The 15,394-nt window shown below is 41.5% G+C and overlaps 1 protein-coding gene across 1 annotated transcript in view; it reads right to left on the bottom strand.

The window, feature by feature from the left end:
- The window catches only part of ephb2b (eph receptor B2b), a 144,674-nt gene that overhangs the window by 76,760 nt on the left and 52,520 nt on the right, over positions 1 to 15,394 (bottom strand). The window contains exon 2 of the mRNA XM_018725794.2: positions 5,069 to 5,133. Within this exon, the coding sequence (XP_018581310.1) occupies positions 5,069 to 5,133 (65 nt within the window). The remainder of the gene's footprint in view (positions 1 to 5,068; positions 5,134 to 15,394) is intronic.

Genomic DNA, 15,394 nt, shown 5'->3' with positions numbered 1-15,394 from the left:
CAAAATACTGTTGGTTTATTTAATGTCACTCGTGTGTGCTATTAATGGGATATGTTTTCTTTCCTTTGAGTCATAAAGTTGATGCATGAATTATAAGGCAAGATTACATCTCTCGATGGTGAGTGTAATTACTGTGGTGTGACAAATTCCTTTTTGAGCCCTGTAGAAAGAGTGCCAAGTATTCAGAAGATCAGGTGACCATGACTAAAGTTCAGCAACGTAACAAAACCATCACACACGGAACACACACAACCACCTGATCTATTATTTGTCATGAGACGTTGGCCAGTCTGATTCAAATGTAGAGTTGCCATATTATTAAACAAAAAAATTTCCCCGCTGAAATGTGTTGAACCACAGACAACTTTAAACCTTTTCCAAATCAAAATCTTATCTTTGACGTTGGGTCCAGTGGTCAAACCAATCGTAGATTGAAGAGTTTTAAAGCTTTCTCCTTTCCCAGGTCATGGCAGTCAAGCACCAAACATGACTCCTAAGTGATCTTGTCACATCCTGTCTTGGTTTGTCAGCCATCAGAGGACTTGGCAAGAAGCACTTTGCTACTGGTCCACGTAAATAAATAATGCGCATGCCAGGGAAACTCTGGAGGGCCTCAGGGGTCAGGTTGTCCAATTTGTAGCACTTGGAAATCTGTCAAGACTAGCCACATTTGTCCCGGGAAGACAGGAGATAAACTATGGCCAGACAAAGTACCAAGTGGCAGAGGGCAGAGAGCCCAGGAAAGGGGGTTGTTGGGAGATCACAGCCAGGTTCTCACATTTAGGGTCCTCAGCCACAACACCAGAGGATATGCAACTTGACTGTTCATTGATGCCCTGACCCTGGTCCAGCTCCATGTCAACAAGTCCAACACCTTTAAGGTTCCTCTGTATGAACGGAAATTGTGGAGATCAAGTAGTCATGAGGTTCCTGTCAAGCCATCATTGAACAGCCTTGAGCATTTTTCTATACATCCCTCAAACTTCAACAACAGCTCCCCATACAAACTACAGCTATCAATCTCCCTCAGATGTCACATGTGGACTTTCAGGTCTGCAGGGAAACCACACTACATTATGAAAAACTACACCTCCACACATACAAATACAACTTCAAAACGGAAGGGAGCAGTTCTTAACATGCTAGACGTTCCTGTTGATAGCCAGACATGCTTATTTTCAGGCCATCTGTTTCCATGGCATTCCTTCCCAAGCATTGGGGAATCCTAGCATTTGATGTCGCGAGCTTTGCTGATGATAGATTCCGGGAAAAGGAGCGAACCGCGTCACCGGCACCATCTGGTAAAAGCTCTGGAAAGAAAAGAAAAACACCTCTAAAATTCAATGGTGAACAACACTGCAGCTGAGTTCCAATACCAGTGACCGGGAATGTCCTTTGGTCCACCCTTAGAGCTGTGCTTGGCACCAGTCACATCCAGCAGGTGGCTTAGTGACTAGAGCCATTGACTTCAAACTAGAAGGAAAGTGCTGTGCTTGGGCCTTGTAACCCATGGACTCTTCATTCGGAAGATCAAATCCAGCATAATCTGCGTGGAACTTACTTGTTCGTACTGTGTTGAAGTGACTTTCCTCGCACAGTCAAAAGGAATGTGATTCAGGTGAATTGGTGACTATAAATTTCCCTTAGTCTGTGTGTGTGATTGAGTGTGTTGCATTGCTCTGATGTATAGGTGAGTGAAAAACTGCAGTCAACTGTAGTGTTGTGTACAAAGCTAAATACTGGTATTCAGATACGTTAATGCAAAAGATGAAACCCTTCCCTTGTTCCAGTGCCCCTCTGCAAGGTAGGTACCCTGTGGTAAGTAGTGCTTTAAAGAAAGGAACAGCAAGAACCCTAATGGTTAGGGTAAACAAATGATTATTATATAAATCTAAGGTTTTATGTTGCCTTAGACAACTGCACCTAAATTGACAATGCACATTAATTCATTTACATTGTGCTTTCCTCCAAAGTGACTTACAATGTTATGTTACTCACAGTTATTTACCTATTTATACAGATGGGTAATTTCACTGGAACAATTTAGGAGAAACAGCTTGCTCAAGGGTATTACAGTTGGAAGCAGGATTTGAACCTGCAACCTTGGGGTTGAAAGACAGCAACCATACCCGCCACGCTTACCAGCCACCCCTATACACAATAAATGCAAGCTACCTCGAACAAAGGCATCAGCTAAATTCATAGCAATAATATTGACGAGAATTGTCAGTATTGTATCACAAGAGAAAATCTGATGGATTTTCATTAAGGCCCTTATGCTGCTAGCAGACCTATACAGTTTGTTTCACTCCGCAATACAGATGTTAGCCGTATCTGTGAAAATTCTGACACTTGGTCTGCTAACAGGAGCGTAGCCTGTGCAGATGCCCCTGCAGCCCTGCCGCCTGTGTGCTGAGAGGTCCGATGCTTATCTGGTCATGCTGCTGGAAATACAAGGCAAACAGTGTGTCAACTCACTCTTGAAGGTCCGCACGGATCTAGACGGAGATACGGAACGGCTTGCGTACAATAAGGGGCACGCGTTTCTCCTTGTTGCTCACTTGATGGTGAAGATGTGTGCCTTGATATATCCAGCAACGACAGCTGTGACTGTTGCAATTGGCCCATGCGATTTTTCAGAAGAGGTGTAAACACCAGGGCATATTCTGTACCCCAGTTAGTAGGTAACGGGTCTCTCTGTTAGGTTTTTATTGCAATGATTTGTGTGCATGCCGGGCCTTAACTACTGCCCTCCTGTTTTGCTTCCTGTATGAGATGAGCGGTGAGGTCTCTGGGGTTCACTTTGTCTTGGGCCTGACGGAACTCCTGGGAAGCAAAGTTAAAATGGAAACAGTTTCCCGATGAGTGTCAGTGAGAGCGGGAACATTTGCATGAGTGTGTGTGAACGTGACCATAAAAATATACACAGTTAACCTTAGTCACTAAAATTGCTGTTATTCGTGTGTATTTCTATTAACCTTCATTTATTGAAAACCAGGCAGGGCGGCATTACAATGGTCGAAACTCCTACTTGTGCTCAGATTTTCTTTCTGCTGAAATTTAACCAAGATATAGTTATAAGGCAAAACGTTACTTCTCTAACCTAAAATCTATACATCTACAGTCTTAGAACTTAAATCTATTCTGTTTTATCGGCAAGTACAACGCACCGGCTTCAAAATTTTACATTCTTTTGTTTCGCGAGCCAAACCTCAGGAAAAACCTAGTTGTGATTGCCTAAAGGGAAAAACATTCATTCTCCCTGCCAGATACACGGGAAGTGTGCAGGGCTGCTGGAATTCAAAAAAAAAAAAAAAAAAAAAAAAAGAGAAAAAAAAACTTAAGTTTCATACAGCCTTTTAACCGTCCATGGTGCTGAGGCATGACACATAACACTGGAGACTGACAGATAAAACCCAACTTCTGTTCAGAGTGTGGCACAATATAGCGTATAGAATCGCTCTAATAAAAGTTTTACCATATTTAAAAAACCAAACAAAGGATTCCCTACACATATCCATAACGAAAACTGGGCTGTAAACAAAGTTTAGTAGAACAGTCAGTAAAAAGAGGACGTCGGATGACTGATGCAAACTGTGTGCAACACCCTGAGTGGTGTGAAGAGTAGAAAGCGGTGAGTCGCGTTCAGTGGAGCTTCAGGCTTGGGCTCAATGGCAAGGAAGACATCTGTTCTCTTTGTTCCTCCGTATTGATTGCTCCAATCACTGAGCAGCAGAAGAGCTGCCCTGGGGTTCTAGAAATGATGCCGACTTAAATTATCTCTGAACAACTTTGAACTTACACAACTGGGCTGTTGAGAAAGTTCCCCCCCCCCTCCATTCTTTCCTTATTTCCTTTTCCCCCACAGAAGTATAATTTAAAACAAAACTAGTGCTGATACAGACCACAGAAGCATAAATAATTGAATAAAATAGGGAGTGGTTTTCTAAAATGCACCATCAAATTAGGGTACAAAATATTTTCCTCTCTTTTGGCCGTCCTGTGAGGAGCCCAGATTCCATGCCTGGGGAAGATGTGCATTGGGGCTTGGGGAGAGGGGAGAGAGAGCCAGTACTCAGGTCTAGGTGAGGCTTACATCTAGGTGAGATCCACATGGCCTTATTGCTTATGGCTTCCTAGATGTCTGAGAGACCCTGCCTCTACATCGACACCCGTGCTCCAGGCTTTCTTTGTGGCCCGTAGCGAAAAACATTACCAGCCATACCGTTACACATTCATTGGACTTGGAACTCCTCCCAGAGTGGGTGGGGGGAGGTGCTGGTAAACCAAAGCACAGAAGTTCAATTGGATCCAGGCATGGAAGCACATCCACGTAAGCAGATCCCAGACAAGCACGCACAGAGGAACAATAAAGTGAATTGCTACGCGTCGAGCAAAGGAGAGACACCAGCAGCCAGCATGTAAAAACCAACGAGGAAAAAGTCGTGTTTCAACTTTCAACCACTAACAAGCTCTGTTCGGCTTAGACAAGCCATTTCTCAAAGGTCAGCTCAATCTCTCCGGAATAAACTAAAAAACCCAAGTCCTAAAAATTATCCTAGGAGCACGCAAGCAGTGGGACTCTTCATCCTCAACGCAAATATGTGTGGATTGAAACGCTGATCTACGCGATGTGGTTTCTGAACCGAGATTCCTCCAAAGCCCTGGAAGAGTCCTGTGGCCACCAGTGCAGGGAACAGCTTGGCGGCCTTTGACCCAGCACACATTAGTTTAGTCCAACCTGTCTTAAAAACATCTGAGCAAGGTGCTTGCTTTTAAAGTCATCACACGCTCCATAGTGTTAACACAACGGCATCCAGTTACAGGAGAATAAGGTTTTGGGCGCATTGTTCCCCCCCACAATAGGCACAGCAAAGAAGCATGGAATAAAAAAGGAAAGGACACGATAAAGAGTATTCATAGCATTTATATACAATCAACAGCTTACGAACACCTCAGTCTGACCTGCGTGAAACATCTGGATTGTGACATTACATGAACGAGCGCTCTGGAAAATTGTATGAAAAAAATGACCGTCGAGGTCGACACTTACACTACTGTCACTCACCCCGGACGTGGGATACACGGTCCAGCCCAGCTCGGCTGTGGCTGTTGTGGAGTCCATAAGCGTTTCTGCAGAAAAAAAAACGGGAGGCAAAGGGTTAACAGCGTAATTCGAAGAGTATGAATACAATACATCACAAGCATACCGTTGTCCAGCTTGCCACTTTGTGATGCGCTATAGATTCATTAATTTAACTGTGACCCCTTCCATAACACATCACTTTTCAATGCAGCTGAGATAGATGAGGACAGAAGGAATGTGCCTTACATCCCCAATAGAAGTGGGTTGTGGGGCAAGTCCCCCTGTCCTAATTCAGAACAGGTGGAACAAACTCATCTCATGGCAGGACCTTGAACCATGACCTTTACCCTCACTGATGTTGGCGAGTGACTCATGCCAAGAATGGACATTAACTTTGGATTTATTAATGTGTGGGTGTCTGTGCTGGGGAGCACCGGGATGACCTTCTGCCCCCCCCAGGTAGTCCCCCATGGTGGGGTTGAAGCCCAGCTTGAAGCTACCTTTGCTTCCTGTGACAGTGTGAGTAACGCTTGGTGCTCAGCATTGCTAGACAGCAAAAGACTCCTTATACTGCTTCATCTCATTCTCCATCGCTTGACAGCTTTAAAGGAAAAGTTCACCAAACATCTGAACTGAAGGGGTAAATGTTCATCTACGGAATAAAGTCTGAATTGACATACCCAGAAGAAAAAGCAAATACTGAATTTACAATTGACAAAGAATTTCGATATAGAAAAATAAAACACAATCACGTACATTTGAATTTCTTTTTTTCATGAAAAATCTATATGGTAGACATTTAACTGCCAAGGAGCGAAAGAAAAATATAAATTTTCCGACAAAGATGTAGGGAAACATAACCCAGAAATTGTCAAAACTGAAGCAGAAGTACAGGAACGTGAAGGCTTCAGACATTTAACATGCAGCTCTATAGCCAGACTTCAGCCAGAATCATAAATGTTTGGTGCCTGGTTCCTGCAGGAAAGTCCAAAAGCAGCCTAGAACCTGCACTGGCCTTTGTTCTGTGCTACAAGTGCCATTACCCACGAGGCCGATGGATGGAAACTCCCTATGGCTTTGAGCCTTTAAGAGGAAAGGAGGGGGGATAATGAGGGTTTATGCAGCTCCGTGTTTCTCCGCCAAGAGGGCTTTGGGAAGGAGAGCCCTCTAACCTGAAGGCTAATCAAAGCCTCTGAAGCCAAGAGCTTGTGTTTGGATTAAAACCAGCGAACTGGGTTGGAGGGGAAGAAGAGGGCAGTAGAGGGAGGGGTGAATCATGATAACATCTGCAGAGCAAAGCCAAGAAGTGGGCAGGATTCTCCGAAGGCTCCACTTGAACAGGCACATTGAGGATTCTTCTGAAGGTTCTCCAAGCTACCTTTCTTCAGTAGCTTCATCAAAATGTGTCATTTCTAACAGTGCTTTTCAGTTCATTCATCACTACCAGCAAGCAACAATGCAAAAATACTGGATAAGATGATTTAGATACCTGTTTATTTAGATGACAGCTTTCTCCAAAGTGTCTTACAATGATTTACCCATTTACACAGGGGGGTAACGGCTGCTGAACCAATTCAGGGAAAGTACCTGGAGGTGTGATTTGCACCTGAGCCCTCAGAGTACAAGAAGGCGCTACAAGCTACCCTCCAGATGTACCATTTTATGAGTGTTCCCACATTCAAATGCATTGCTGTGTTGTCCCATCTTATCCATCTTGGAGGACAAATGCATGACATTTACATTGCAAGCGATTATGTCATTCTGTCAGCCCACACTTTATATTGACCATATATTCAAATAATAACCCATTTATCAAAGCTGTGACTTTATGAGATTTATTTATTTACAAACAGCATCTGTCATGGATGTTTTCACCAGAAAAGCCACAAGGGAAAAGCAAGAGGAGGCAGACTGCAATGAATCAGTGCATACCACTCAATCCCTGCTTCAGTTTAGCCTTAAATATAGCAGAGGCTGCAACTAAGTCACACATATTATGTAACACAAGTCTACCTGTAATACTGTTACCCTACCTGAGCAGAGCATGTCCTAGTGTGCATGAATTATTTTTTTCTAAGCAATGGAAAAGCATATCTTAAATCATTTGACAGCAGCATAAGGCAGACCTATTGTTCCCTATGTCACCAAGCAGCACAGAAAAGGGAGCTGGAATGACAGTTCACCTTGAAGAGGCAAGGTCATTCTGAAATCAAATGTATAACAACCGTAACAATTTCCATAAGCAACCTTTCGGCTTTTGCAACTGAATAGAAAAAATTCTAGAAATCTTGCGCAGATTTTTTCATTCAAATATTTGCAGAGGAAGATCAGTGTTCAAGCACCTAGAGGTAAAAACAGGTGTGATGAACATTGGTTCATATGGTGGAAAGAAACAAACTGACTGTACTTAGGAATCACATGTCTGCATCTAAGTGTCTCTTCCTGCTAATGTAATAAACAAATTGTATTTTTTATGAGATGTACGTCGCTTTGGAGAAAAGCGTCTGATAAATGAATAAATGTAGACAGACTTGTTTTAGTATGAACAGTTTAAGAGGGCAGTGAAAACATGCCCAAGTACCCATAAAAAAAGCACCATTCATCAATGTATCTAAGACACCAAAAACAGTTTACATTTAAGAAAACTCAACTCTAGTGTTAAGTAAAGGATCAGGATTTAAAGATCCAAGGGGAGTCCAAGGTGATGAAGACTTCTTAGAGCCTGGGGTTTTTGGCCAGTATATGGGGCAGGCCCGTCCCCAACAAAAAGCGAGTCTGTCATTGGCTGCCATAACAGAAGCAGACAAATGACATTCTGGAGCCCAGAAAGACTCTTTGTTCCATTCGTCTCCCGGGGAAACCACAGAGGGGAGGTATCTGGGGCTTCATCAATTTCCTTCATAATCAATGCGATATGTCGTTATTCGTGGAAAAAAAAAATGAGCTGAAGGATATTCATCAGGTATTGGGCATATTACTACATCAAAGGGAATGGAAAAAACTATCGAAAACCTTTAGCGCATTTCTTATTTAATTAATGCCACATTCTGTTTGTTGAGACATACAGAAATAAGCTTGTACTGTGAACTGGTCCTTTTCCACTCCTGCTCCAAATAAGTGTTTTTTTTTTTCCTCAGTTATTTTTAACCACTGGTAATAAATCCTTATTTCCAAAGGTTCTGTTAATTGGGGAGAAATACTCCCTTTAAACCCAAAATCGAAATTTTGTTTTTGTTCAGTTACAGAAGTTGAGTTCAAACGGATGCCGCATCCTTTACTGCCCCCAAAGGAACCGAAACTCCCCCAACATGTCCGTGAAAATAAAGTTTCTCCTCTCAGGAAAAAAAAAGACAAATAAAGGACAAACTGCAGCCAGTTTGATAACCAACAATCATTACTCTGATTTATATTCCTCAGGAAACCGCTGCATTTAATTAACAGGGTTTACATGTACCCCGCTTATTTTAGGAAAGTACAATATCTCTGAGACACGCCATTCTAAGCGAGCATAATAGCAGGCTTTACACTCCCATCATTTATCACAAAGCCTTAATCTTGTAATTAAGCAGAAGAAATTGAATTTGTGTAGCCACCGATAATACAATACAGTGCAGCGTAGCACAGTTTCGTTGGACCCTATAGACGGAAATGAGAATTGTAAGCCATAGTGATAATGATAACCAGGAACAGAACTGGAGGAGAATTACAACCCCTCTGTCTGGAGTTTTGTGGGAGAGCAGCATGAAATGGGAGAGGAGACGTCCCCCCGCTGGGAACACGCAAAGCAGGTGGCCTGAAGTCGTTTCCCCTTCCCCCTCACTCTCATCCACAGCCAATAATGCAGCACTGTTACCTGCTATCACCAGCCCCGAGGGCAGGCTGAAGCAGATCCTGAGCTGGGAAGATGGATAACGCTGCCTTCCTTTTGGCCTTGCAAGGTACACCGATTCATCACCTTAGTTCACCAGCCCGCCATCTACCTCCCGCCATCCCCACGACGCAAATACAAACTCCTCTGCGGGGTGGAGGCCGGTAGATGCCGTAGTGGTCTGACATGGATTCTATAACTCATGGCACTGAGCAGCATAGCAATGATGATGATGATGATGATGATGATAATGGTGGGGGTGATGGTCTGTCTGTAGAGAGGCTCTTTGGAAGCTTCTTATCCCTTCAAAAGTACTATAGCTCTGAGTCTCCAGTACCAAGTTCATACTGCTGAGTGACAAGACAGCAGTAGAGGTACCCACATACAGAACATCAATTTCAACACCTGAAGAAACCTAAAGTCTTACCTTGTAAAATGCAGTGGAGAAAGGTGATGCTCTAAGCAATCCTTGCAGTTCTACTATAAGGTGGAAATCGGCAGAGAATTAATACTTAACATCAATGATCATAGTACAAAGAATTTGTTCAAGGCTTATTGCTCGAGCAGTATTCAAGGTTCAAACAATGCTGGGAATCTATCACAGAACAGCCAGACACACTTTCTGCTGCTGCTCACTTACTGATACGAAAACTGGATGCAGTACAGAAAACTGGTCACACTAATCACAGTCACTGGTAACTTCATTCATTTTGCCAGGAGATACAATCTGATAGAGTCACTGACTAATCTGAAAGATGTTCTGCAGTTTTTTGACATGCAGGTCATGTTGGGGGTTCTCTTTCACAATCCTGCAGGGCTATGTGGAGACTGCTAGCTACTTGTAGGAAGGACAGAAGGTTTTGTGTTCAGAGCTGCTCAGGGCCCCAAGGAGAGCACGAGTGCCCACCCAAGGCCAGTCTAAAGGATGATGACCCTCTGTGTAATGAGTTGGGAGTGTCCACTACTGCTCCACGTGATCTCTATGCATTGGTACCATCATCAAGCGCATCCACCGAAAAAGCTGGAAACAGTTAACAACCCACCTCAAAAATAACTGAGTAAAATCCAACGATTTGTCTGAATCCTGTTTAATTTCAACTTTTTTATATTCTATTAGCCCCGATGTATTCATAGTGAATATACTACTACTCTGGAAATGATGGATAATATATCGTAGTCATAGGGATCCTCGTGAGAAATCAAGGAAGTATTATAGCACTCCATAGGGGCAATGAACTGTAGCTGTAGTGGTTAAAAATCAGAAGTTGCTCAATGATGGAGTACGAATACCAGATAGTAGATCCCAGTCTACATACCTTAAAAAGCATTGTATTTACCATCACTGATGTGTGACTGCCAGGCTATTATAGATTTTTATTGCCTACTGATGTGTACCCTTATCAATATGTATAATACTACCATGTCAATCAGGGTAAAGACAACAAGTACGACTAGATGTCAGAGGACAGCTAGCAGGAACGATCTAGATCTTCTTTAACTAATACAGGGTGACAAAGAGTACAAATCTTTCAGCAGAGTGTCCACTTTAAAGAAAGGTAGCCTGAATATCGTTGAATTAAAGAGCGGATGTGGGGGCACACTGGCGCAGCGGGTTTGGCCGGGTCCTGCTCTCTGGTAGGTGTGGGGTTCGAGTCCCGCTTGGGGTGCCTTGCAACGGACTGCCGTCCCATCCTGGGTGTGTCCCATCCCCCTCCAGCCTTACATCCTGTGTCGCTAAGTTAGGCTCCGGTTCGCCCGTGACCCTCTTTGGGACAAGCAGTTTCAGACAGTGTGTGTGTTTGTGTGTGTAAAGAGAGTTTCACATGAAACACGGTGATTCAGATTGAGTGGCTTTAAGTGAGGCTGGTAGGACTGCAGTGCTTTCCCAAAAACCTTTCATCCAAGCAATGGGTAAAAAAGATTTTTTTTTTTTTTTGTACTGTAAGCAAGTTCTTGGTGAAGTTATGGGGGGACAAGTTTCTTTTACATAAAAAGAGGTACAGACTAACACGGACGATGGACTCCAAACGCAAATAAGCACGCAGCACCTGGAATTGTAACGTATCTTTCCTTCACGTAGAAGTGTAGCGTTTTTTCGGCTCGACCGCAGTAATCCCCACCTGCACATCCTGAAACACATCTGTTTTCCATCTTATTGTAGCGTTCAGCTCCCTGGACCAATCACAGCACTTGAAAAATATGAGGAGGACCACAAAAAATTCGGTATATCAACGCGGAAACAGCCTGACATATGTTCATTCCCAAAACTTATTGAGTAGGCAGCTGAAAATACAATCGTTCTCTTAAAATATCTGTCACCCTGTAACAAATTCACATCAGCGCAGTGAAAACACCTCCAGTCACATGACACGAGAGTATAAAGACTGCAGAAGAAACACTTGCGCCAAACAATCCTGTAGCAAGCAATTATTTTAGTCCGTGGCTGGAGATAATCACCAGCGATTATTTGGTGATAATCCCCGAGTGTCCACATGATGAAGCCTTCCGGTCTCTAATTTGAGACGAGAGCGCTCGGTCCTGCTGCCCTTGGACGTCCCCTTTCTCAACATCCTTCAAAACATTTAATGGGCTTGTATATTCACAGCAAAAATGTAATTATTTACACAAACATGCCCCACAGCAGCCTGCAGAAAGGTAATTAGAAAACTTCCCGAGCATGTCACTCGTCGGTTTCGCCCTCCCTGTTGGGAGAAACTGCGGCAGAAGATTTAAGCTCTTTCACAGGAAAGCTCATTGCAAACTGCGCCAACTCAAAATTGAGTTGCATTCTGCACGGCTGATTGCTTTTCCGAAACATTTCACTTGCACAGCCACACAAACTAAGAGAAAAAGATAACAGATGAAAACATGGCCAGGTAATGGCCCCATGCTGAGGCTATACACCAAAGTATCAAAGAACTTTACTACCAATGACATAAGATTACCTTAATTAACATATATTACAATTTGAATTATAATATTATGCACAATACCGTATAATAATTAACATATATCAATATGTTGCATAATATTTCTATAATAATAATTATATATATATTTTACATTAAATATAATGGATAATTACATATATTGGATAGATATTATAATGGATAAATATTATATTGGATAATATATTATCCTGACCAATGTTAATCATATTTAAGTATTACTATTATTATTACTTAATAAATGTAAACTAACATTTAACCGTATATATAACAATTTAAGTTAGCATGAATAGATGATATCGTAAGCTATAAAAAAGCTATTTCTACACCTTTCTCATGTTATTTTTCTGAAGATAAAGCATAAAAAAAAAAAAAAAACACTTGACTTTAGAGTACTGTGGCTAAGGTCACCAAACAGAAATTACAACTGACAGTTACGATCCCACTTATATTAATAACACTTACACAGATGTGTTGTTAATACAAGTAATAATAATAATAATAAGAACAATAATAATAATAATAATAATAATAATACTACTACAACTGGCAATTTTAGAGGTCAAATCCAGCTACTGCTAGAGAGGCTTTGGCTCCTAAATTAGTTTAATGCCTTAAGCAATTTAGAATAGGAGCAAATGTGAAGTGAAAGAATTCAACTCGAAAATGGACCTGAGTACCTGTACACTAGATTCCACACCTATTAAAGCCCTTACATTAGTAATGTTACTTTTTCTTGGGATGTTTACCTCTTCAGGTCACTTTAGAAAGAACATAGATAAAACCAACCAAACTTAATTTGCAATATACTAATATACCGGGTGGCATGGTAGCACAACGGCAGTGAGTAGCGCTGCGGTCTCCTAGTGCCTGGGTGGTATGAAAGGATATGGGTTTGATCCCCACTCAGTCCGTGTGGAGCTTGCATGTTCTCCCTGTCTCACCGTGGGTTTCCTCTGGGTGCTCTGGTTTCCTCCCACAGTCTGAAGACATGTTGTTCAGGTTCACCCAGAGTGTGTGTTCCACTGATGTATGGATGAGTGACCCAGTGTAAGTCACTGTGGTGAATAAGGTGTGAGGGCTGATAACACTACATAGAGTTCAGTGGAAACTGGTTTGGAGAAAAGCATCTGCTAAATAAATGTAAGCAAAACTTCAATACAGATGTTTTCTCACCCACATATTCTGGACGATATAGCAAATATGCTATACTTAGATACAGAAAAAAATCCTTTGAGTCTTAGTTCTGAAGCTACTGTCCATTAACAGAGTTTTGATTATTTACTTTTAATATAATATAGTAATGCTTCTGCACCTCAGGGCTGCTACTGAATGTTGGTTCCCTTCTCCAGCATTCTGAAGTCCGACATTTTAGAGGGCCACCTCTTAAATCAATGATTATTTCCAGGATATGTATAGATCTGAATTCTGATTCTGTGTTGAGGCTGATCCTGTTTAGTGTTTAAACTCTACCAGTTGAAGGCTTAAAGAGAGATAAATGAATGTTCACTCCTGTACTGACAACTGATAAATCTCTCTATTCATAAGTAAAAACAAAGCTGTTAGATCACTTTTCATTCATTCTAAAAACACTGAATTCACATAATCCAGATGCCTTGCTAGCAGAAAATATGGCAGATAATTTATTTTTAGCTTAGTATTTAATTCAAAATATTTTAATCTTACCTCTGCAGAATCAAAAGGGAATTTCAGCATCATTTTTAACCAAGGCCTATTGTTTGGTTTCTATGTGCATTATGTAAGATCTCAATTTTTTTTTTCTTCCCCTCCATTTAAAGACAGAACAGTTGGCATTTACATTTATGTACAGACCACTTGCTTTAATGCTTTACTTTCAGTAAAGCTTAGAATGAACCTTAATATCTCCCTGCCCCAAGGATCGAGAAAGACCTCGAAACAACTTAGAAAAATTCAGGCATTTACAGTCAGTCACACAACAACACACTTTCTAATGCTTAGAATACATAAGTCAACACTTAGCCATAAAGCCTTTAATCCTAGGGCCCCTAAACAGTGGTACAGTGTACTAGCCAGTATGAGGGATGTCAGTTTTTGGCTTCCCTCCCACTAGTCTGTAGATGTGCATCATATTTGCACATGTTTAAATTTACGTTTATTCATTTAGCAGACACTTTTGTCCAAAGCAACGTACATTTCAGCAAAAGTACAAAAGTACAATTTATGCATTACATTAAGAGGAGACATAGATGCAGACATGAAAGTCTCGAGCAAACCTAGTTTGTTCCCTGCCACTTGCTGCACCGAGGTTCATCGTTCGAGTAGGTGCATAAAACACAGGACAGAAATTCCGATACCCTCCCATCAAATTTTTTTTAATATTAAAAAATGGTAACTGTTCATGCATCGTAACTCCATGTTAAATAAATAAATGATGTGGCAAAGAAAATCTGAATATTCCACAAAATATTAAAGAATGAGAAAGGAAACAAGCACATGATTATAATTTTATCACATTGGCCTATAGCTTTTCAGAGCTACCAATAAGCAGCAGCTAGAACGACTGTTTCCCTCCATTTCCACATGACCTTGCCTTGAATTCCATGAGAAGAATTTGAATAAACTGCTGCAAAGCAGAAGATTTCAGGTATTAACTAATGTTTCACACCAGAGAGCAGATACTTTTTAAACAGAATGAGTTTTATTTGCACATTAGTGTTCCCTATTTTCCAGTGTCAGTGTTCAGATTTGAAGTGTAACAACATGCAACCACTTAAGTGTAAGAAATTCTGAATTACAGTACCTTCTGTGGCCGGTATCACGCTCACATGAAGTTCGAGAGTAGAGGCCATCGCTATCGCCAGTCTCCGCTACCAGTCTGCTCTCAGACATTCGGCTCCACACAACATATGGACCGTACTTAAAAATCCTGTGTAAACTTTTCTTTTTCTACCACAACGTAGTCGGTCAGCTTTCAAGTTTCTTCCCAGCCATTTCCTCTGCAGATGTGTTTAGCCACGCTATTTATCCTGCACTGCGCTACTTCGTGATACACTAGAGTTCGTCATTTACCGAATATATTTATATCAGCTATTTAGCATTGTTTTCCAAAGGGCGGAAAACCAAGTTTCACAGGAACTGCTTTGATGTAATTACATTACCACCAGCAAAGAAGGTTAGTGAGAATCATATTTAATCTTCTACTTTTTCTATGAAATTACAAAGCAGACCTCGCAATGCAAGAAAATTGTGGAAAATGATCCTTGGGGAACCAAAAAAAAAGTCAATACATGATATTTGAGCTTTTTGCCATTTTGCTGCATATCACGGCCAGTTCTGTTCTGAAAAACTATATCCAAAAAAGGAGAGAACACAGATATAAATAACTGGACAGTTAAGGACACACACAGGAAACGTTTCCATTGAACAAATCTATTCTACTGTGTATTTATGAATCCTTTGGCTGGATTTGTGCACATCTTATGAAATCCCACACAAAATTTCCATAGATTC

Source organism: Scleropages formosus, chromosome 22 (assembly GCF_900964775.1).
Source record: "Scleropages formosus chromosome 22, fSclFor1.1, whole genome shotgun sequence".
NCBI classification, from domain to species: domain Eukaryota; kingdom Metazoa; phylum Chordata; class Actinopteri; order Osteoglossiformes; family Osteoglossidae; genus Scleropages; species Scleropages formosus.
The sequence above is the reverse complement of the archived record's forward strand: the minus strand, read 5'-3'. Positions and strand labels throughout refer to the sequence as shown.